At 57.7% G+C, this 20,468-nt stretch overlaps 1 protein-coding gene across 5 annotated transcripts; it reads right to left on the minus strand.

Moving 5' to 3' along the window:
* Nucleotides 1-1,326: 1,326 nt before the first annotated feature.
* NADSYN1 (NAD synthetase 1) lies at nucleotides 1,327-20,350 on the minus strand. Of its 5 annotated transcripts, none has more exons than XR_004230359.1 (21): nucleotides 20,022-20,350; nucleotides 17,404-17,464; nucleotides 15,842-15,958; nucleotides 15,220-15,273; nucleotides 14,540-14,629; nucleotides 13,866-13,917; nucleotides 13,366-13,454; nucleotides 13,023-13,140; nucleotides 12,226-12,357; nucleotides 11,383-11,457; nucleotides 11,013-11,137; nucleotides 10,415-10,463; nucleotides 8,135-8,237; nucleotides 7,307-7,475; nucleotides 6,807-6,942; nucleotides 5,072-5,178; nucleotides 4,767-4,898; nucleotides 4,019-4,145; nucleotides 3,036-3,164; nucleotides 2,544-2,673; nucleotides 1,327-1,565 (listed from the first exon to the last, which is right to left on the minus strand). XR_004230359.1 is itself a non-coding variant. In XM_031943394.1 (21 exons), the coding sequence occupies exons 1-21, from the start codon at nucleotides 20,104-20,106 to the stop codon at nucleotides 1,512-1,514; spliced, it is 2,145 nt and encodes a 714-aa protein (XP_031799254.1). In that variant the 5' UTR covers nucleotides 20,107-20,349; the 3' UTR covers nucleotides 1,327-1,511. The 5 variants fall into 5 exon arrangements, 4 of the variants coding, with proteins under 4 accessions (XP_031799254.1, XP_031799256.1, XP_031799253.1 ...); XM_031943394.1 differs by having other exon boundaries at nucleotides 2,544-2,720; nucleotides 4,767-4,862; nucleotides 20,022-20,349; XM_031943396.1 differs by having other exon boundaries at nucleotides 2,544-2,720; nucleotides 4,076-4,145; nucleotides 4,767-4,862; nucleotides 20,022-20,348.
* Nucleotides 20,351-20,468: the final 118 nt, after the last annotated feature.

Raw genomic sequence — 20,468 nt, forward strand, 5'->3', positions numbered from 1 at the left:
TCCCTGGCTCCGACTGTGCCTCAGGACCCTGGGGATGTCCAGTGGGGCAGGGAGCAGGGCCAGGAGCTGGGGGATCAGAATAAACAACGAAAAATAATCAGAGCCCATTAAGCACCGTTATATCCTAACGAAACTGAGAACGCAAAAGAAACAGAGGAATAGCTTCAAAAATATAAACTAGCCAACCTTTAGAAGACCAGGTAGATATTCTAAATAACCCAAACTCAGAGCTAGCTGTAAAGAAACTGTAAAGAAACTATCAAAGAAAAAGCTTCTGGTCCCAAAGGATTTACAGGGAAATTCTATCCAATTTTTATAAAACAGGTACCCAACACACAACACAACAACAGAAAGAATAAAAAGGAAATGGAACAGAATGATAGATTAAGTGGGACTCAAAGGAAGAAACAGGATAGCCTCTCCCCAGTCCATCTCATCACACGGGCGGCTGGTTTTCAGACTTTTTCAGTGCGTCGATCTTCCGTGTTGACTTGTCCCTCTCTAAAAAGATTAATCGCCTTGCAAGACTGGGTTTTGCGGAGGAGTTGGATCTGTGGAGAAGGCTTAGAAAAGATCACATGAGCTTCGTGCTCCATGATGGCTTCCGTTAGCACATGCAGTTCTGCTCACCAGCTTGGAGAGGCCATGTGGTCTCACTAGCAGGGTATCCGCCATCAAGTCCGGAAGAATCCCAGCTCCGACATTATGAGCAAGTTAGCTCACCCTCGAAGCCCGTTACCTCATCTCTGTTTTGAGAATAATAGGCAATAGCCCCATCCCATGCAGCCGACCAAGGAGGAAGGGGCTGGTTGAGCCCAAGCTCTGACTGGGACATTGCAAGACTCCCTAAGGTTCTCCGAGACAAGGGGGATTGGCCCCCTGTGCCCGCCTTCCCTACAAGCCCCTTCCTGGCATCGGGAGGGTGGGGGTGGGCGGGGCCATTGGCACCTCCTCTCTCTCTCTCCATTTGCCTCCCAGAACACTCAGGGGCCTCCCTGTGTTTCCTCCCTATGCTTCTCCTTCTTTATAAGGGATGAGTGAGCCCAAATCTCAGGGTCCATGATCCCAGATTAACTGCATTTAGGAAACGCTGCTGCATTAGCAACCTCAGGTCTCTCCTTCCCCTTTTGACTCAGTTTCCCAAGAAAGTCTTAGGACTTTCCTGTTGGCCAAGAGCTCTGGGGTCGCCACCAGAGCCAGGACTCCGTGACCAAGGAGCTGCCAGGTGAAAGTCAGGGTAGGAAATCCGTGCAAGGGGCGCGTGACCACCCGCCGTACTCAGCTGGAAGGCAGTGGCGCCCGGGGCCCAGAAATGTCACCCGCGGATCTCAGAAGAACATTTTTATTTTAAACAGTTTTTGGAAAGGATCAGAACCCACTGAAGCCAGAGCAGGCTGAGCTGAGTCGCGCCAACCAGAGTGAGCCAAAATGGCAGAGAGAGGAGGAGGAGAAACCCCAGGGGAGGGGGAGGCGCCCGCGCCTGGGTCACAGCCACACAGCCAGAGGGTCCATCAGACCAGATCTTCAAAGTCCTGATCCCCTTCGGCACCTTCCAGCTTCATCACCTGAAGAAGATGGGGGGAGGGGAGAAAGCTAGAAAGGGGAGCCCAGGCTGGGACCCCGCTCCGCCCGAGCTCTCTGCCGCCGCCAGCAGTCTCAACAGAGCGCAGTGAGTGAGTCCGGCCGACTTTTACACGGTGTTCTAGGCTATCTCACTGGCTAGTGAGGGAAGACGGTGCCAGGTGGGCTAGTGAGTCCATTTTAAAGATGAGCAAACTGAGGCTTACAGCCAGCACATGTGGAGCCCCCTCCTCTGGCGACCCTGCATCTAGTGCACTGCTTATGCAGCTGACAAAATAATTTTGCTCAGACACAGAGGAGACTTCTCCCTCCCCTGCTCTAAAGCCAGGTGTGGCTCCCCATTCCCTCCTGGACAACATCGAAGCGCCTTGGTCTACTCTGGAAAGCCCTCCCTTCTCTGGCTCCTCAGGGACGCTCTCCTCATCTGCCTTGTCTTCCCCTTGAACAACAGTGAGTTCAAATCCTCCCCCAGACACTGACGGTGGGGGGGGGGGGTGCTCCGGGGGGTTGGTTTCCTCACCTTCTCATTAATCAGTGCCCTGCCTTGCTACGTCCTGAGCAGTAACACACTGGCTTTCCTGGGCAAGCCCGGCTCGGGCCATCATGGAACAGAACCCGGGCTCCCAGGCTAAAGGTCAGGAAGCCCCGGGCCCCACAAGGTCACAGGCCATGCGCTCGGGGGTCCGAATAAGTGCCAGGGTCAAGCCCGGGGGAGGGGAGCAGGAAGCCGGCCCTGGCAGCTCCCGCAGCCCCGGAGGCCCCGGATGGCCTGGGGGGGGGGCCCCAAAGCTCATGTTGGGGAGTCTGAGCAACTCCACGCTGGGCCCCGGCTGAAAGGCGGCTCTGCCCCGAGAGCCTCAGCTTCCTGCTGGCTAAGAGGCGACTGGCGGCCAGGGCCGCAAGGAGAGTCTCCCTGGGCAGAGATGGACGCGAGCCCCCGGGAACCTCCAGGACGGCCTCACCTGGTGGTCGATGCAGCGGAACTGCCAGGGCCAGCTGGACTGGTACAGGAAGGGCCTCAGGTCGAACCTGTTGTCATCCGGGCTGTAGTTCTCAGCGTGGTAGGAAGGCGTGAGGACGGTCATTTTGTGCCTGTTCAGGGAGTACATCCGGAAAAAGTGTTTCACCTTCTCGGCCACCTGGGAGAGGAAGCCCCGGGTAGGGGCATTAGTTCCGAGTGGGGAGGGGGCACCGGGGGGGGGGGGCAGGAGACCCATAGGTCTGGACAGTGATCCTGCTCTCCCTGCACCCCTGCCCAAGGCTGGGAGAAGTCCCAGCCCATTCCAGGCCGGGGGTCCCAGGATGGGTGGGCCCTTCCCTCCCACCGAGAGCTCCGCCGTCTCCCAGCCCAGCCCCCCCAGCCCAGGGTGGAAGAGGAGCTTGGAGCCTGGAGCCCCTGCGTCACCAGGGTCTGGCCCAGTGAGCGTGGGTGGGCGGCCCCGGGAGGGGGATACCTCTCTGGGGGTGCAGATCTCCTTCCACATGTTGATGAGTTTGCAGAACATGCTGTAGGGCCCGGCCTTCCCCATCTTCCTCAGCCTCCCAAAGACAGACAGCTCCTTGTAAGTCATCCCCATATCTTCCTGTAGGAACAAGGAGTCCCCGGGCTTAGGAGGAGGCTCGCCGGGCTGGGGAAGGGCTTGGAGGAAGAGGGCCTGCGTTCAAATCCTGCCTCCACTCACCGTCCCCACGGGCCCGCCTGACTGTCCCCAGGTCACTGGGCTGGCCGCAGGGTCCCAGTGGGGAGGGGGCACCGACCGGGGCTGCCCCATGTAGGAGGAGGGAGCTGGGAAGGCTCATGGGGGAGGAGCAAAGTGGCAAGGGGACATCCCAACTCAAACCACACAAGCCTCCAAGGGCCCGAGGGCCTGCACAGCCTCACAGTGGGAGGAGGATGGCCAGGAAAGGGAGGCCCAGCATCCTCCCAAGACATCGTCCCCCCGGCCCTTGGACCCCTGGGTCATTTCCTATCCCCCTCTGTGCCAAAAGCACGGCTTCTCCCCTGGAGCAGCCCGTTTTCAGGGTCTTCGTCACTAAATATTATGGACCCATTTTCCTGAGGGAGAAACCGAGCCTCAGCAAGGTCCAGTGATTTGTCCAGGGCCCCTCAGCCACGAATCGGGACAAGAAGCGTTCTGCAGAGGCTCCACTGGTAAGGATGTCAGTGAGAACAGGCACGAGGGAGCGGCGAGGTTTGCAGGGGCCTTAAACCCGCCATCTTATTCCATCCTCACAATAACCCTCACAGGTGGCTGCTGTGGCCACCCCCATCTTACAGGCAAGGAAACTGAGTCAGGGCATTTAAGTGGCGTATCTGAGACAGGATTCAAACTCGGCCCTCCTGCCAGCCCATCTCCCCGCCCGCACCAGCTCCCCAGGCAGCAGGCGGGACGGGCTCCCAGAGGCTCCGGGGCCTCCTGGGAGGCAGGAAGCTCACAGCGGACTCCTCCGCCAGAGGGAGGCCCCTCCGCCCAGGGTTCTGCCAGCCCGGTACCTCATCGGTCTGGACCACCTGCCCTTCGGCCAAGGGCTCCAGCTCGGCGGTGGCCGGCGCCGACACGATGCTGCAAGACAAGGAGCCCGTCTGTCTCTCTCCTCCCGGGAGGGGGGGGATGGAGCACCCCCAGTCCTGAGCACTGAGGAGCAGGGAGCCCCCGGGGGGATCTGCCTTGATGGCTCCTCCAGCCCCACCCCCCAAAAAGCTTTTCCTCCCAGCTCCAAGTAATCCCATCCAGGCGGCTTCGGCCAAGGGTTCCAGACCCCCCGAGTGTCTCTCATGAGTCCCTCTGAGGGGAGGGGAGGGGAAAGGGAACCAAACTTACCAAGCCCCCTCGGCCTCTAGCCCATGCCTGCCTCCCTCCTCCTGGATCCCCGCTGGGGCTCACCGCAGGGGCCACGCTCTCCACCAGAGCCTTCCTGGCCTCCCCCCCACTTGTTAGGGGCCCATCTCCAATAACACTTTGAACCAGAGGACCCTACATGCCCACCTGTCCTAAGCGGGCGGCCCATCTTCCAAACCTATCTGCTAATTAGAGAGGGAAGGTACACAGTAAACACCAACTAATCGCTCCCAGACTATTAAAGTGTGGAGGCCTTGAATGCCAGGCCAAGGGAGGGGGATTTTTGTCCAGAAGGGCCCAGGTTGCGGGAGGGCCCGAAGGCCAGGGTGGGGGGGCAGCGCCCACCTCCTCAGGGAGAGCAGACGGAAGCGCTCAATGCAGTACTGGATAAAGGTCTTGAGGTCAGTCTTGCTGATGCCGCCGATAGGGTTGATGTCTGCGCTGGAGCAGTCGTACTTGGTCAGGTAACCGCGGAGGCTGCGAGCAAAGACTCATGGGGGGGACAATGGGGCGGGCCCGGCGGGGCCTGATGCAGAAGTGGCTCCAGCCCATCCTACCCCTGGCCTGCTCCTCCCTCGGACCCGGCCCCGGAGCCCCAGCCCGGGCCCGTGGCTCCCTCCCTGGCGGATCTCGGACCCTCTGGTCCCTACCTCTCATCCACATTGGTGGAGCCGAGCACCAGGAGACCCCCTCGCATGCCCCGGGACCAGAAGCTCAGCTGAGCGAAGAGGTAGGCGAAGACCATCCGGACTCGCGCCTGTGAAACAAAGGGAACCAGAGGGGGCGTAGCAGCCCGGCTTCCTCCCCTCCTCCGCTCAGGGGCCCCCCAGAAGGCGTTCAGCAGGGGACACTGTAGGATCTGGGGCAGCCCCTGCCTTGGCAGCCCAGCTTCCTCCCCTACTCCGCTCAGGGGCCCCCCAGAAGGCGCTCAGCAGGAGACGCTGCAGGATCTGGGGTGCCCCCTGGCACGGCAGCCTGGCAGGAGCCCGTGGGCATCCAGAGTTACAGCCCCTGGGAAGGGGGTGAAGGAGGGAGGGTCAGGGTCAGAGAGGTGGACAGTGAGCATGTGCTGTCCCTGGTATCTGGAGTGCGGAGCCAGCCCCTTCTCTCCGGCGCTGCTCCCTGCCACCCCCCATCTGGATTATTGCAATGGCTGATGGGTCTGCCTCTGGGTCAATGACCACTGTCCAGTCACTTCCCTTCTGAGATCTCAGTTTCCTCTTCTATCAAAGGAAAGGGCTGAGCCCTTGGCCCAAGACCTGCCCCATCACCCTCCACACTGAGGGTCTGTGAGCCTGCGGGACAGGGTCACGGCCGAGCTGGGGGTGTTCGTGGTAGTATAAACTGCTGCCGAGAATGACTCCGGCAAGAAACCTCCTTGTCTCTGCACCCCCCTTCCCCAGGTCCTCCGGCCTCATTCAAGTCCCAGCCACGATCTCACCTCAGGAAGTCCTTCCTGACTCCCCCCTCTCTCCCCCCCCCCATGGCAGTACAAAGGCCTCTCAGTTCATTTTCTCCAATTTATCTTGTCGAGAGGAACATCGCTATCAATCGCCCGATCAATAAAAACGTATTAAAGCCCCCACTAGGTGCCGGGTGCTGTGTTTGCCCAAAGGTTGTAGTAGATTTGTATCCTCGCACCCAGTGGGACTTAAAAAGTGACCAATGTCACCCCATCAGACTGTGCTCCGGGAGCAGGGAACAGCCTTTGCTTCCTTTTGCACCCCTATCGGTTAGCACACAGTAAGGCTTAATAAGCGCTCGTTGGCCGACTAACAGTATCATCCCGGGCTGTTACTCCAGCGCCTGGAGATTTACCCCGAACCCACGGCCACGGGCCTGGCCATGACGCCGGATGGCCCGGGGCCCTCGTGGGGACAAGGGAGCCCATGGCCCGAGGGCTCTGAGCCTCCGAGCAGAGGGCAGTGTGGGCTCCTACGCCGTGCCCGGCGTCCACTTTGACTCGGGAGGAAACTGAGGGACTTCCTGGACAAGGGGAAGGTCTGGCTGGACCTGTCAAGCAGCGAAGATGAGCGGGATGGCCACTGATGGGGGGGTGACCGTGACAAGTAACTGTGATAAACGGTGACCGATATCAGGGAGGGGCTTAAAAATCTGCCCTCATCTCATCTGAACCCTATTAACCACCTGCTGTATGCCGGCCCAGCCATGGTCCCCTGGCACACACCATACGGCACAGCAGCCGCACCAGCTGGCACTGTGGGTGTCATAAGCCCCTCTTACAGAAGGTTTTGATAACCACCAGAATCGGCCCCAAGGAAGCCTGGGGAGGGGGTTTCGGTGGGACTCCCATAGGGAGCGTCGCCGGGCCTCCGCCGGCCTGACCCCCCTGCAGGAAGCAGCCCGAGGCCGGGAGGGACCCACCTGCACACTCTGCATGGCCAGGTTCTCGCGGCTGCTTCCGCCGTGGACCAAGAACTGTGGCATCTTGCCGGTCACCAGGCGGAAGATCTCCACGATAGCCTTGACCACCCCGTCTATGTTGAGGTTGATGTGGTAACTGCCGGGAGGAGGCCGCGTCAGGGAGCACTGACCGCCCACGGATCGGGCCCCAGACCACTGGGCAGCCGCCCCTGCTGCAAAGGGCCCCCTCCCTTCCCAGAGGCGCAGCAGCCTGGCAAGGGCGTCTGTCCTCCCGACTCCCAGCAGCCTCCTCTGCACCAAAGGAAGCAGCTTGGGAAAGTCACTGGCCCAGGAGACAAGGAGCCGCAGCCTAGGGAGAGTCTCTCTCCCGCGGGGATGTCTCCAAAAGTCCCCTGGGAGCCATGTTTCACACACACACACACACACACACACACACACACACACACACACACACGCCCATGGGATACAGCCCACCCCAGCCCCGCCCCTGGGACCGCTACCTCCCGATCTGCTCGGCCAGCTCCTGGGCCCGGTTGTAGGTGTCCTGGGAGGAATTCTGCGACGCCATGTAGCACGTGGTCAGCAGCTGCCCGCACAGCTTCTGGGGGTCCTGGGGGACGACGTCGTCTCGGTTCAAGATCCTCTGGACGTCGGCCAACACCTCCTTGTCTGAAAAGAGACTTGTCTGAAAGGAATGGCGTCCACACACGCGTGTCCATGCGCCTCTGCACGCCCCGCACGCGGTCACATACACCACGCAATCACACGATTACCGACACGCGATTACAGGATACATGTAGAGTCGCCCACAAGCACACGATCCCTCGCATATACACACATACATACACATGCTCACAATTATACACAAGCACAGACTGGGGGCAGGATGGAAGTCCCAGGGTGGGAGAATGAGAGCCCGCATGTACAGGAGGGTCTGCATGGCCCTGGACACGTGTGTCCATCATGACAACGGCCCTGGCTTCTGATACCGTTTCAGTCACGTCCGCCTTCGTGACCCCATCTGGGCTTTTCTTGGCAGGGATTGGCCATTTCCTACTCCAGTTCATTTTACAGATGAGGAAACTGAGGCCATCAGGGTAAAATGACTTATCCAGGGCCACCCAACTAGGAAGTACCTGAGGTGGGATTTGAACCTGGGGGATCTGAGTCTTCCTAACTCCAAGCCTCTGTGCCCCCTGGTGGCTCCAGCAGCAGCCCTGTGGGCGGGGCACTAGTACCTCCCCATTTAGAGTGACCAAGGCAGGGCCCGGCGCACCCGCCTGCTCGGGAGAGGCCCCCGGGGAGCCCAGAGCGTCCCTACCACTTACTTCCATTACTCACGGCCTGGCAGACCTGGCGGCACATGGAGTACACCATACAGGCAACTGCAGAGCTGTCCAGCCCTCCACTGAGAGGGAGGAAAAAGCCGGACTTGAAAGAGAAGGTCAGAGAGGAGCCTGAGAAAAGAGCCCGAGAAAAGCACGTTCCTCCCCACCAAAGTGCATGCGGACAGCAGCCTCCCCATCCGGGCTCAGAGGCTGCAACGCGATTCCCCCGGGGGGACGGGGCGGCCCTGTACACATGATGAAAAACCTGCTCCCTCCCCATCCCCCTCAAAGCTTGTAATGCTCTCTGAAGGGTCAAGGAGAGAGAAGGACTGGGAAAGGGCACATTGCCTGATTTTTTACAAAGGAAGAGACTGGCATTATACATCTGTCACTTTAACTCCTGGCAAATTTCAACAACATATTATATTAGTATTTTAAGTTCTATTTCTTTCTTTCATTATATATTTCCCAGCTATCTGTAAAAAATAAAAAATAACTTATTTTTCTAAATTGTGACTTCCACATTTTCTTCCTCTTCCATCTCCCTCCTCTTTTTAAGAAGACAAGAAATTTTATATTGATGACACATTGAAGTCATTCATACAGAACCTATTTCTGTATTAGTCACATTGTAAAAGAAAACACAGAGAACATGAAAAAGTTTAAAAATCTGTTGGAACTTTGCTTTCTCTCTGGCAGACCTTTTCTTCTCCTCTTGTGAGAGGATGATGATGATTCAAGGGGACTGAGAGGCCGTTGCATGCTCTGACCTCTCTCCTCTTCCCTCTGCCCCCAATTTATCTCATTCCCAGTCCACAAGCAACACCTGTGTCAGCAAAGGCTCCTTCGGAGGTCCCTAGCTGTGGAGGCTCTTGGAGCTCCTTACGATGCACTTAGACATGTAATTATTTTTAATTAATATTAATCACTAATATTAATTAAAATTAATGATTAATATTAATGACTTTAGCACTATAGCAGGTGTTGACTCTCGTGTGATGTCACGGAGGCAAACTTTCAAACAGAGAAGAGGACTGTGGTCAGAACAGGCCTTTAAGTCTCTCATCAGCCTCCTGGCTCAGCCCTTTGATGTGTTGGCCCATTTACCCTAACTACTGGGTCTCTTCTCCCCTTCCTTCCCCGAAGGTTACCGAAGGAACTCTGGGAGGATCCTACTCATGAAAAGCTCTCAATTCTCCGAGAGAACAGCAATTGAATTACCATCATCCTCTCACAAGAAGAGAAGAAAAGGTCTGGCAGAGGTAAAGCAAAGTTCCAGGTTCCCAACAAAGATCTGCTTTGATCGCATTCAGTCTCCATGAATTCTTCCTCAGAGGTGGACAGTGTTTTTCATGAGGGGCCTTTCAGAAATCTCTTGGATCACTTTATTGGAACGGCCAAGTCATTCACAATGGACCATTGCTACAATACTGTTGTACGGTATCCTCCCGGCTCTGCTCACTTCACTTTGCGTCAGTTTATCTAAGCCTTCCTAGGTTTTCCCTCGAGCGTGCTGCTCATTGTTTATAGCACAGCAACATTTCATCACAACCACAAACTACAACTTGTTTGGCCATTTCCCAATCGATCCGCCCCCCAATTTTTGATTCCTTGCCACCACACAAAGAGCTCCTGTAAATATCTGTGTACAAACGATCCTCTCCCCTTTTTCTCATCCCTTTGGGAGGGAGACCTAGTAGAGGCATTGCTGGGCCAATGGGGTGCAGTTACATAGCCCACATTGGTGAAGGTGCAGAAGAGGATGACAAAAAGCCGGGGAGACGTCAGCAGGATCAGATGATTACACATTAAGCCCCTTTCCTTCCTCCCCAGTTCTTTAGACATTTTCTGAGCTGTCTTTGATAAAGCATGTGACAAAGTGTCTCATGCGGGGATCAGCTGAAGGGGTTCATCCTGCAGAACTGACTCGGTCTTTAAGAGCTACCCCAGGGAGGCCTGGGGATCCTCCCCATCAGAGACATCCCAGCCCCCACTTCACTGGGAAGGGGATTCGGGTGCATCTGGGGCCCAGTGGTCTCGGAGGCTCCTCCCAGCTCAGAGATGATCTGGCAGAGGAACGCAGTGGGAAGGCCAGGGGCAGGGGGCCCCGGAGGGCTGCCCGTGGGCCAGATAAGCCAGCCCCAGGGACGTCCTCATCCCCACAGGCCAGAACAAGGCGGCACCAAGCACCCAACAGAACCCTGTAGACAGAGCCCATTTCTAGGTTTTACAGTCCCACACACACACACACACAGATCCAGAGGGACCCAGACATCTCACCTGCTGACTGCGCCTGAGGTAGTCCCAGAGCCAACACGCAGGGCCAAGGCTGCCAAGGAAGCAGAGAGAGAGGGTTCAGATGAGCCCTCTGGGGGGCCTGGCTTTTTCCAGGAGCCAGGAGGCTGCCAAGAGCTTGTTCTTGGGCTGCTGTGACCCACCTCGGGCTCTGGGAATCAGGGATCTGTTGTGCGTGTATCTGGTTACCTGTGATCCAGCCGTCCACTATTTATGTATCGGCTCTACCCCTCATTTATCCACCTAGTCCGTTACCATGTCCCTCCATCCTTGGATGGATGGTACATGTTGTATAGGAGGTACCAACTGAGGCCCAGAGAGGGAGGGGAAAAATATTCTTAATAAGAAGTAATAATAAGGCTTCAGAGGCAAGGACAACGGACTGAGTCCAAAGCCGTGGATGGTGACACGAGGTCCGGCCCCACAAACCAGAGCCGAGTCAGGTCCGGGGCGGGCCTGTGTTGGGCTGGCCAGACGAGCCTGAGCCTAGACCCCTGGATCCCTGGGGGCAGTGGCTGCAGCTCGTGCACTGAGAACCTGAATGGGCGACCCGATGGCCTAGATTTAGGGCACCGACACCCACCTGATTTCCTCCCCAATACTGTGAAACTGCCACTGGATTGGCTCCGAGGTGGAGACCAGCACGTCGTCGTGGCACGAGAGGGCAAAGTCGACCTTGACGCGAGTGTAGGGCACCACTTTGCTGGCCTGGTGGGAGAAACGACGGGCTCGGCTGCTCGGGCAGTGCCCAGAGGAGCCTGGAGAGGGACCCTGCCCCCAGGATAGGTCTCTGACCCAAACCGTTGCCTAGTGACAGGACAGAAGCAGCAGAGCCACTGCCCTCCCCGATGAGGGGACGGAGGCTCAAAGGGGTAGGGAACGCACGTGAGTCGGGGGCCACACAGACCAGTGCTGGGTCCCCCACTGACCAGATGCTCCTCCCCCACACTCACCATCAAGTTCCGTGAAGAAATCTCTGCTCTGAAGGTTCGGACGTCCTCCAGGTCGACTGTGGCCGTGAGGACCTCCTGTGTGAGGAAACGGCGGGAGGCAAGAGCCCGGGTCTCACCCGTTCCACGGCGGCCACGGCTCCCTGCGCCGTCCCACGGGCTTCCCTCACAGAACCCCAGGGGAGCGGGCCACCCTGCGCCCTACTCTAGAAATTGTGGGGAAATCGTGGCTCAGAGAGCTCATGGGAACTCCTGGGAACAGGCAAAGCCACAGCCTGGACTCAAAGGACTTGAGACCAAGCGCGGGGAGGGCTGGTTCCGAAGACTGCCCCGAGCGATGGGGTGGTTTTGTCATGCTAGGGCCAGAGTCTGTTCATCTCCTGCTGGGGATTCTCTGCTGGCCCCTTCCAGCCCTTCTCCCGTGGCGGCCACCCTGGGCCCTCCCTATTTCACTGCTGCTTTCCCTAAAGATGCAACTTGTAGGTGGCTCCGCAGCCTTGCCGACATCCCGCTCCGGCAGCGCCTGGGGTCTGTCCTCATCTCCAGCCTGACTCCAGCCCCACAGAGAGGCCGCCGTCTCCGGAAGCCCCCCCTGGTTTCCTGCCTACTTCTCTTGCTGTGATTCTCCTTGAAGCCTCCCACCCCTCGTGTCGATGTCTCCCACACTTTTAAACTGAACAAGGGAACGAGCGCATAAGGACAGGGACCACTTTCCTGACACAGCCCTGATGGGGCTGAGGAGGGAGACGTGCTCCCCCAATGGACAAATGTCAGGTCAACACTGGAGGAACGAATGGCCCGGGGGGAGAAGGGCGGGACTGGCACCCCCCGCTCCACACGCCTCACCACATCATCCAGGGAGAACTGGGCTCCTTGGGCAACGGTGGAGCCGTTCACAGAGATCATGGAGCACCCGTCGTAGTAGAGCCGATCGCCATCACAGCCCTTCTGATTGGCCAGGAGATAGATCCCGCCGTTCTGGGAAAGACAAACATGGTGGGTGGCCTGAGGACGCCAAGGTGCTTCTGGGGCTGATGTCCTCCTGGTCCGGGAGACCCAGACTGGGCTCTCGGTGCCCCTCGGCTCGCGCATCCCCAGCAGTGACTCATTAACGGCTGCCGGAGAGGAGTCCCGCTGCCCCCAAGCTGGCCCTTCTGCTGGCCAGAGGGAAAGCCGGCTTTGTCCTTGGCACCCCGGCCCCCGGCATGGGACGGGGCACGTGGGAATGCTGGAGGCAATGGCGAGATTTCAGTGCGACACACAGGGTGAAGGGCCCCTTCTGGGATCCCAGAGGAGGCGCTCAGAGGCCCGGGCAGGGCTTACAAAGTGATTTCCCAGAGTCGGGTAAGGCGGCCGACCCGTCACCCACACGCGATTCCCTTCCAAAAAGCTCAATTCCAGGGCAGAGAGGGAATGGCAAAGACTGCTTTAGAACAAGAGGGGCCGGCCCCCATGCTCCCATTTCTGGGGCACCCTGGGCTTCCCCTTTTCCCAACAGCAGGAGGCAGGAGGCAGGAGGAGAGGGGGGCCTTCACTTGGCAGAAGAGGAGGCCGGAGGGGCCAGATCTCATCACCCCACATGCTCATGGCATCCTCCCGGACGGGAGACCCTCTAACCAGACGCTGGGGCACATGGGACCCACCTTCAGGGTGGCCAGGTTCACCAGCTCCACTCTGGTGTGGGCCTTCCGCAGCACGTGGTGGCTCCCCGAGGAATTGGTGAAGATTTCCACTCCGTCCAGGCCCATATCAATGTGGGGGCTAAAGAAAAGATCAGTGGGCAGAACAGTGAGCGGGCAGAACGCAGAGCAGGGAGAGCACTGAGCGGGCAGAAGGGCAGAATGCAGAGCGGTAGAGTGGGCAGAGCGGTGAGCGGGCAGAGTGCAAAGCAGGCAGAGCACTGAGCGGGCAGGCATCTCTGCCCAGCGCCTTCCTTGGTCCCAGGAGGTTCCCTGGCTCCTCCTCAGGGCAGCGGGGCAGGATTACCTGTGGGGCGTCCAGAGCTCCTCACAGATTTCCGTGCCGATGCAGGTGTCTTTGGTGGCCAGCACTAAATCCCCGAAGGGGACCAGCTCCTGTAAGAGAGGGAAACGTGCCCTTAGGGAGCGGCCCTTGCAGGGAATCGGGGCTTCGGCCTCTCCCGCCACACGGAGCCCCCGTGGACACTGCGGGGACGGCTGCCCCTCCGGGGGTTCCTGCTGCCCAGGCTTCAGGTCAGGGTGGAGGTGCCCCCAACAGGCAGGTGCTCCAAGGTTTAGGTCCTCCCCAGAGCACCCCCTGGAGAGCCACAAAGCACGACTGGACCCCAGGGCAGCCAAGCCGCCATGCCCAGAGCCAGCCTTGCTGGCCCTCCCTTGAGGAGCCCAGCCAGGGGCTGCTCACACCACGCGAGCTCTGGGATGGCTGCTGGCTCATCCGCGCTGCCCCCTCCCTCCACCACCCCCAGAAACCCAAGGATGGAGCCTGCTCCTTGCCCCAGAGGTCACCTGCTTGGTCAGCTCCTGGATCATCCGTGGGAGAAAATGGTCCTCGGCTTTCCTGTGAAGGAGACAGCAGCAAGAGAGGAGGGCTTAGAAAAAGGGGCCACTCTGCCCCAAAGTGAACCTGCAAGGGGGGGATTATGGGGGAAGGACAAGAGGACCGGGATGTTTGTGTGACCAAAAGCAGCTACAAACCATTGTTTTAAAAATAAACAGAAAACGGTTTTTAAGTGCCAAATTGTCCACGGTCACCAGAACAGTCCTGACCAAGGTACCGCCGGGGCTACAGTCGGCCAGTCCTGCCCTTCGAGGGAGTATGTTCTGGCACAGACTGGGGGCGGGGAGGGACAAAGCCCCAGAGGGGGGAAAAGGCATAGGAAGAAGAGTGTCCAAAGCCCTGGACACTCAGGAGGCCCCAACCAGGAGTGAATGTGCCCCGAACTCCCGGGGCTTACACTCCAAAGAAGGGACTGAGATCTGGTGGGTGCTTCAGAGGCCGCGGGGTCCGAGCCCTCAGGTCAGGGATGGGGAAGGGAGGCAGAGAGGGCGCCAGGGCCTCCCCAGCATGGGGCCCAGACAATGGGATGGCAGGAGAAGACAGAGCTGAGGGGGGCGGGGCTCTCTCAGAGAACCCCCCCGGCACTGGGATGCTGCGAGCACAGCAGGGCCCCTGAGCTTACCGGCTCTTCTGCCACGGAGCAAACCAACGCATCTCTTGGTAGTTGCCTTCGTTGGCCAGCACCATTTTGGGGCGAATCAGCAGGATTTTTCTACAAAGCAGAGATGGACAAGGGTTGGTGGCTGAGAGGGCTGAGAGGGTGGCAAGGTAGCCACAAGCCCTTGAAGGAAAGGGTGGCTGAGGGGAACCTGAGCCGATCCTGGGCCCTCTCCCTCGCTGGGCCCCCCGCTCCTCATCCGTCCAGCAGGAAAGGTGAGAGCCAGTCGGAAGCCTTTCCTGCCCCTTCCACAGAGAGTCATCTGCCATGTGGGACTGGCCACTCATCTGGCTGGAGCTCCCTCAAAGAGCTCCTGGGACACAGAAAGCTGGCAACCCCCAGTGACCAACTTCCTCCTTACAGAACTGAGAACCCCCAAGCAGGTGGGGCTCGGACCCCCCAAAAGGCCCCATCTAGATGCAGCCCGTCCCCCAAGCATTCCCCCCCCCCCACCCCAGCCTCAAGGAGTTAGCCAAGGACACGTCAAACAGCAACAGGCCCCGGTGCTTCAGTCTGTCTGCGAGACCAGCGGCTGCTTCAAAGGCCCAAGGCCACGGTACAAGGTGAGCCACCTCTCGCCATGTGGATAAGAGAAACTGAAAACCCGGTGGCTCCCAATGCGCGGCCCCGGCCAGGAAGCCTACCCATTGAGAAAGATCACTCGGCAGTTGTAGCGAACGTTGCGGTGCATCACGGGCCTGAGCAGAGTGAAGAGAAGAGAGTCAGAGCCTGGGGGGAGAACCCCCACCCCACGTAGAAAAGCAGCGTCCGGCCCGGAAAAGGAGTGGGGTCCCAGGGGCTTTTTCCTTCTGGGAGCTCCTAGGTCCATTTTAAAACACAGGGCTGGATTCTGTAGAACTGATGTCACCCGCCTGCCCCGCAGGACACCAGAGGCTGCCCCGGGTTTATCCTGCTTAGGGACACCCTTCTCCTACCTCCCGGTAATCCGGGAAATCGAGACTTCCACTGGGGATTAGTCACTGCTCAGAGGGGTCTGCGCTTGTGACCCCATTTAGGGCTTTGGGGCAAAGACACCAGAGTAGTTTGCTCTTCCCTTCTGTGGTCTCCCTCCCCTACTGGGCTAACCCCACATGGGGGATAACTAGCCGTCACTGACTTCCACCTTCTAGATCTCGGACAGGGAGGACCATATAATCTTCTGTCCCAGCAAGCCCTGGGCCCAGAAGCACGTGTTCTGCCATCGGCTCCACCAGAGGCCGCTGGGTTTTCTGAACTTACTCCACCCCCAGTGCGGGTGACACTTACATCCCGACGTCACAGATGATGTTTTGGGCGACGGGAGCCACCAGAAGCTGGGCCAAGACTTGGTACGAATGCAAAATGGTGTCAGATTCGAAGTAGTGATCCCAACAGCCATAGCCGCTGCAGGGAGAAAAACACATTAGGGCAGCCTCGGCCAGGCAGGGTGGGGGCCAGCCAGGGTGGAGGATGGGGCCCTCCCTGGGAATCCCAGAGAATGTTTCTTTTACAAACTCGGGGGTCCCTCAGGGGTCACTTCCGGGAGGGAGAGGCCTATCGGTCCCAGCCCTGCCACAGATTAGCCACAAACAGGACTGAAATGAAAAAATGAGGTCCCTGAGCCCCAACAAGGGCAGCATGGGAACAATGAGGGAGGATAGAAGGGAGTCCCAACGAATGGAGAGGTTGAGGTTAGAGGGAGAGTTTGTTTTATATTTTGATTTAAAACAATATATAATTTCAGTTCCAATTCTCTTCCTCCCCCAGCCAATGAGAAGGCAGGTGGCCTTACAAGGCACTTACAAGGCATTTCCCCCATTAGAAGGGGTCTCCTGCTGGAACCCAGCTCCAGCCCTAGCCCAGTGCTTTGCATAGAGGAAGTCCTCAATAAATCTTAATTCATTATCCAGATAGTACTTTAGGGTTTGCAAAGAGCTTTAAAAGTATTAGTTCATTTGATTCTGACAACTCTGCTATTATTCTCATTTTACATATGAGGAAACTGAGGCAGGAAGAGATTAAGTGACTTGCCTAAAGTCACAAAGCTAGTGAAGCAGAATTGAAATAATTCAGGTCTTCCTGACTATGAGTTTGGCACTGTGGCAACCACACCAATTTATTCCCTTCCCAAAGGGATCCGGAAAAATTAAGAAGGCACTGAATCCCCTAGTCTCACAATTGGATGCAACTGTAGAAATCCCTCCTCCCCTCCCCGTGTCCAATGCCCCCTGCAGGAGTTTGTTTGGCCTCTGATTTAAGATCCCCCCTCAGGAAAGCCTTCCTTCCTTGGAGCTGCCATCTTCCTGTCTGCAGTATTCATAACAGAACAGCTCCTGTTCAATTCAACAGTTCCCAATTCAATTGGGAAATGGTGCACACAGTAGGTGCTGTATGCATGCTTATTATTATTATTAATAAGAAGTGATTCAGCAGTCTCAGATTAATGCCTCCTCAACCGCCATAGCCTTTCTGCCACTCCTGAATGGAGCCCGTTCTTTGTCCCAAAGTGGCCAGCTCATGTTCCCCAAACACAAGGCTCCAAATCCCCTTCCCCAATCCCAGGGACGCTTTCCCTCCCCACCTCTGCCTCCCAGAGCCTTTATTCTTCCTTCAAAGCTCAGCTCAACTTAAGGGGGCTCTTCCCAACCATCCTCCTGCCTCAGTTTGTATTCATTTCTCTAGGTAACCCCCCAGCAGAACTCCCTTTAAGACAGGAAATGTTGGGTTTTATCTCAAATCTCCAGTCCACCTGGCATACACCAAGTGCTCACTAATGGTCTGTGGAGAAAAATGTCCCGGAGTAGAGGTAGCAGAGTATTCCTTCTGTTTCTCAAGCCGAGAGTGCTTACCATATTTCGAGCTCTGGTCCGAGCCGGTACTTTGCACCTTTGTTTCTGGCAATTTCAATGCCTGTTACAAACGTGCAAGAGAAGAAAAAAATGAGAGAAGCATCAACCTCACTTGTCCCTCGAGGACCACAACGAAGGCCCCGCTTCTTAATAGCATCATCATTCAACTAAACTCAACGGGCTCCAGACTCGGGGCCACATCCAGGCTAGTCACCGGGAGAGGCTCGGAGCGTGGATGCCTGTGTCCACAACATAGGTGTACATGGGTACACTTTATGTCGATCTAGAACATTTACGAACTTACATGCTAGATAATGCGTAATCATCAGGTCTTAGACGACATCCTATTAGACAGTGAGGGCGCCGAGTAGCGACCTCCCTGTAGCATTGTCATAAGAATCAAGTGAGATAATAATTGTAAAGCACAGCTTTATGTGCTCATTACCCTTATCACTCTTATTAATAAAAGTGCTTCACACTGTGCTTGGCACATAGTAGGGGCTACACAAATGTCACTTATTATGTATTATCCACACCACCGTTAAAAGTGCTTATCTAGTGCCCGGCACAGATAAATGTTAGGTGGTTCTTATTATTATTTTAAAATGCCTTGCACATAGTAGGTGCTATGCACATGTTAGCGATTACTTTTTATTATTAATAAAAAGTTTTTCACAGAGTTCCTGGCCCAGAGCAAGTGCTATATAAATGTGAGCTATTGTTCATTATTATTTAATGGCCCATAGCAGGCACAATACAAATATTGGATGTTTATTATTATTATTTTAAAGTGCTCACAATGCCATATAGTAGATGCTATATAAATATATGCAAGTATACAATACATTATATAAGTATAAGTATTTTAATACACTGTTTGGCACATAGTAGGGAATGTATATTGTCATTGTTAATAAAGTGACATATAGTTCCTGGCACACAATAGGTGCTATATAAATGTCAGCTATTATTGCGATCATTATTATCTAAAAGTGCTTTGTACAATTCCTGACACACAGTGGGTGCTTATATAAATGATAGATTTTTATTATTATTAAAGCGTTTCACATAGTACCGGGCACATAGTAAGTACAATATAAATGTAGACATTTGTCATTATTACTTAAAAGGGCAGCTATTTTAGGACTTCCTACTCTTCTCCTGGGGCAGACCCCCAACAACCAGCCAGGAGCTCCTCATCCCACTGAAATCAGAAGCCAGTCTTAGGGTCAGGGTTACCCGTGGGGAAGCAATACTAGGCCAGCAGTAACAGCTTCTAAGTTTTATTCTTTAGCAACAAGAAGACGTCCCAAATACACAGAGCTCTCAAGTTTGCAAAGTACTTTTAGTGCTTTTGTCGCCATCCCCATTTTCAGACAGGGAAACTGAGGCTCAGGGAGGTGATGAGTGACCCGACAGGTTCAAATTCTAGTCCCGACTTCTCAGCACAGGGCAGAGCCCTCCTCAGGGGCCTGCAAACTGCCGGGTGACACGGGGGCTGTGATCCGGGCCGGACCCTAACCCTTTGGGCACCTCTCTGGCCTAGGGGACTGCACAGCAAGGGAGATGGGTGCTGGGCCTCTGGCCGCGGGAGAGTGACCGGCAAGCACCAGAGATTCTGGCGTTTCCCGACCTCCTTCCCCTCGCAGGGAGCGGGCACAGGTTTCCCAGGGGAGCCTCGGAGCAGCGGCTGCCTGGGCCGCATGAGTGCCCCCTGCTGCTGATGTGCAAAGGACGCTGGGAGAGGGGCGGGTCGGGCAGCCAGGGCTGTGGAGGGGCGGCGGGGGGAGAAGGGCCCGCTCCCGGCTCGGGTGGCACCGCACACCAGCCTCAGGCTGCACCCGAGACCCAGATACTCATCTGCCACCCAACCTTAGGCTTTACGGAAATGAGAAAAGCCAAAGCAGCCGCCTGTTGACAGAGGCCGCCTGTTGACAGAGGCCGCTTGTTGGCAGAGGCCGCTTGTTGACAGAGGCCGCCGATAACATACGAGGAGGTGAATGGGCAGGAGCTGATAAAATCCTCCCGGCCTTTGTGCGGCCCTTATCTAAGTGCCCGGGGCTGCCAGTCCCACGTGCCTGCGCCGGGTTCTGGGCCCAGAGGCGCTGGGGAAGGAGCAGCCCCCCCCCCCCCCCCCCCCCCGGGAGCCTTTGCGGGGGGCCTGGCCGGAGCGGCTGGGAAAGCTCCGGTCCGGGAGCCCCGGGCTGCAGCGCGCACGCGCTGGCTGCTGCCCTCGGGGAAGGGCCAAGGAAGAATTACCGACACAGCTCAGGAAACTTTGAAGGGATCCCAGAAGAGCCACCGAGGCCCGGGACCCACGGGGGGCGGGGCCTTTCCCCCGGGCGCCCGGCTGCGGCCCAGAGCACTCTCGGAGACGCCCCAGGCTGGGGGGGCCGGGAGAACGAGGCCGGCCCGGCACGTGGGAGGCGCGAGAAGGACGCGCGCGTGCGCGAACGGGTTTTCTGGCTGCCCGGTGCTGGGCTGTGGTGCCCGGGACTCGCCCCCCGCGGAGGCTCAGACGGCCCGGCCGGCGGGGCCGCTCGTGCCCGCCCCTTTGGGCCCCGGGCCGACGCCCCCGGCCCGAGCCTGCAGGGAGGGGGCGCTTCCCCCGTACTCACTCCTCAAAATCCTCCGCAAATTGCCCTCGAAGTCCAGGGCCCACTGGTTAAGCGAGCAGGTGGCCACTGTCACCTTCCGGCCCATGCCTGCCGCCCCGGGGCCGCCAGGCGGGCCGTCCTTCCTCCGAGCCGCGCCGGGGCAAGGGCAAGGGCAACGGCAGGGGCCGGCGGCGGCCTTCCCCCTTCCGGGCTCCGAGCGCGGCGCGACGCGGGGATGGAACGCGGCGGGCCCCAGAGGCTGCGGGGGATCCTCGGCTCTCCCGGATTGGCCTGCGCCGGGAGCTTCCTGCCCTCCCCTGCGCGCCTCCCCGGCCCGGCGCGGCGCCCGGCCCCCCGCCCCGCCCCGCCCCCGGAGACTACTCCAGGCCGGGCGCCAGGCCCGGCCGTTCCACCCCGAGGTCCCGGGCTCCCGATGCGGGGCCGCCTCCGCCCCCCCCCCCCCCCCCC

The sequence above is a fragment of the Sarcophilus harrisii genome, chromosome 6 (assembly GCF_902635505.1).
Source record: "Sarcophilus harrisii chromosome 6, mSarHar1.11, whole genome shotgun sequence".
Taxonomy (NCBI): Eukaryota; Metazoa; Chordata; class Mammalia; order Dasyuromorphia; family Dasyuridae; genus Sarcophilus; species Sarcophilus harrisii.

Excerpts from the sequence above, each read along its gene's own strand:
- NADSYN1 (XM_031943393.1), bottom strand. The coding sequence starts at position 20,106 with ATGGGCCGGAAGGTGACAGTGGCCACCTGCTCGCTTAACCAGTGGGCC. Across the intron at positions 17,465-20,021 it reads TTTGCGGAGGATTTTGAGGA|GCATTGAAATTGCCAGAAAC; the intron begins GTGAGTACGGGG and ends CGTTTGTAACAG. Across the intron at positions 7,476-8,134 it reads CCAGGCCGTGAGTAATGGAA|ACAAGGAGGTGTTGGCCGAC; the intron begins GTAAGTGGTAGG and ends GTCTCTTTTCAG.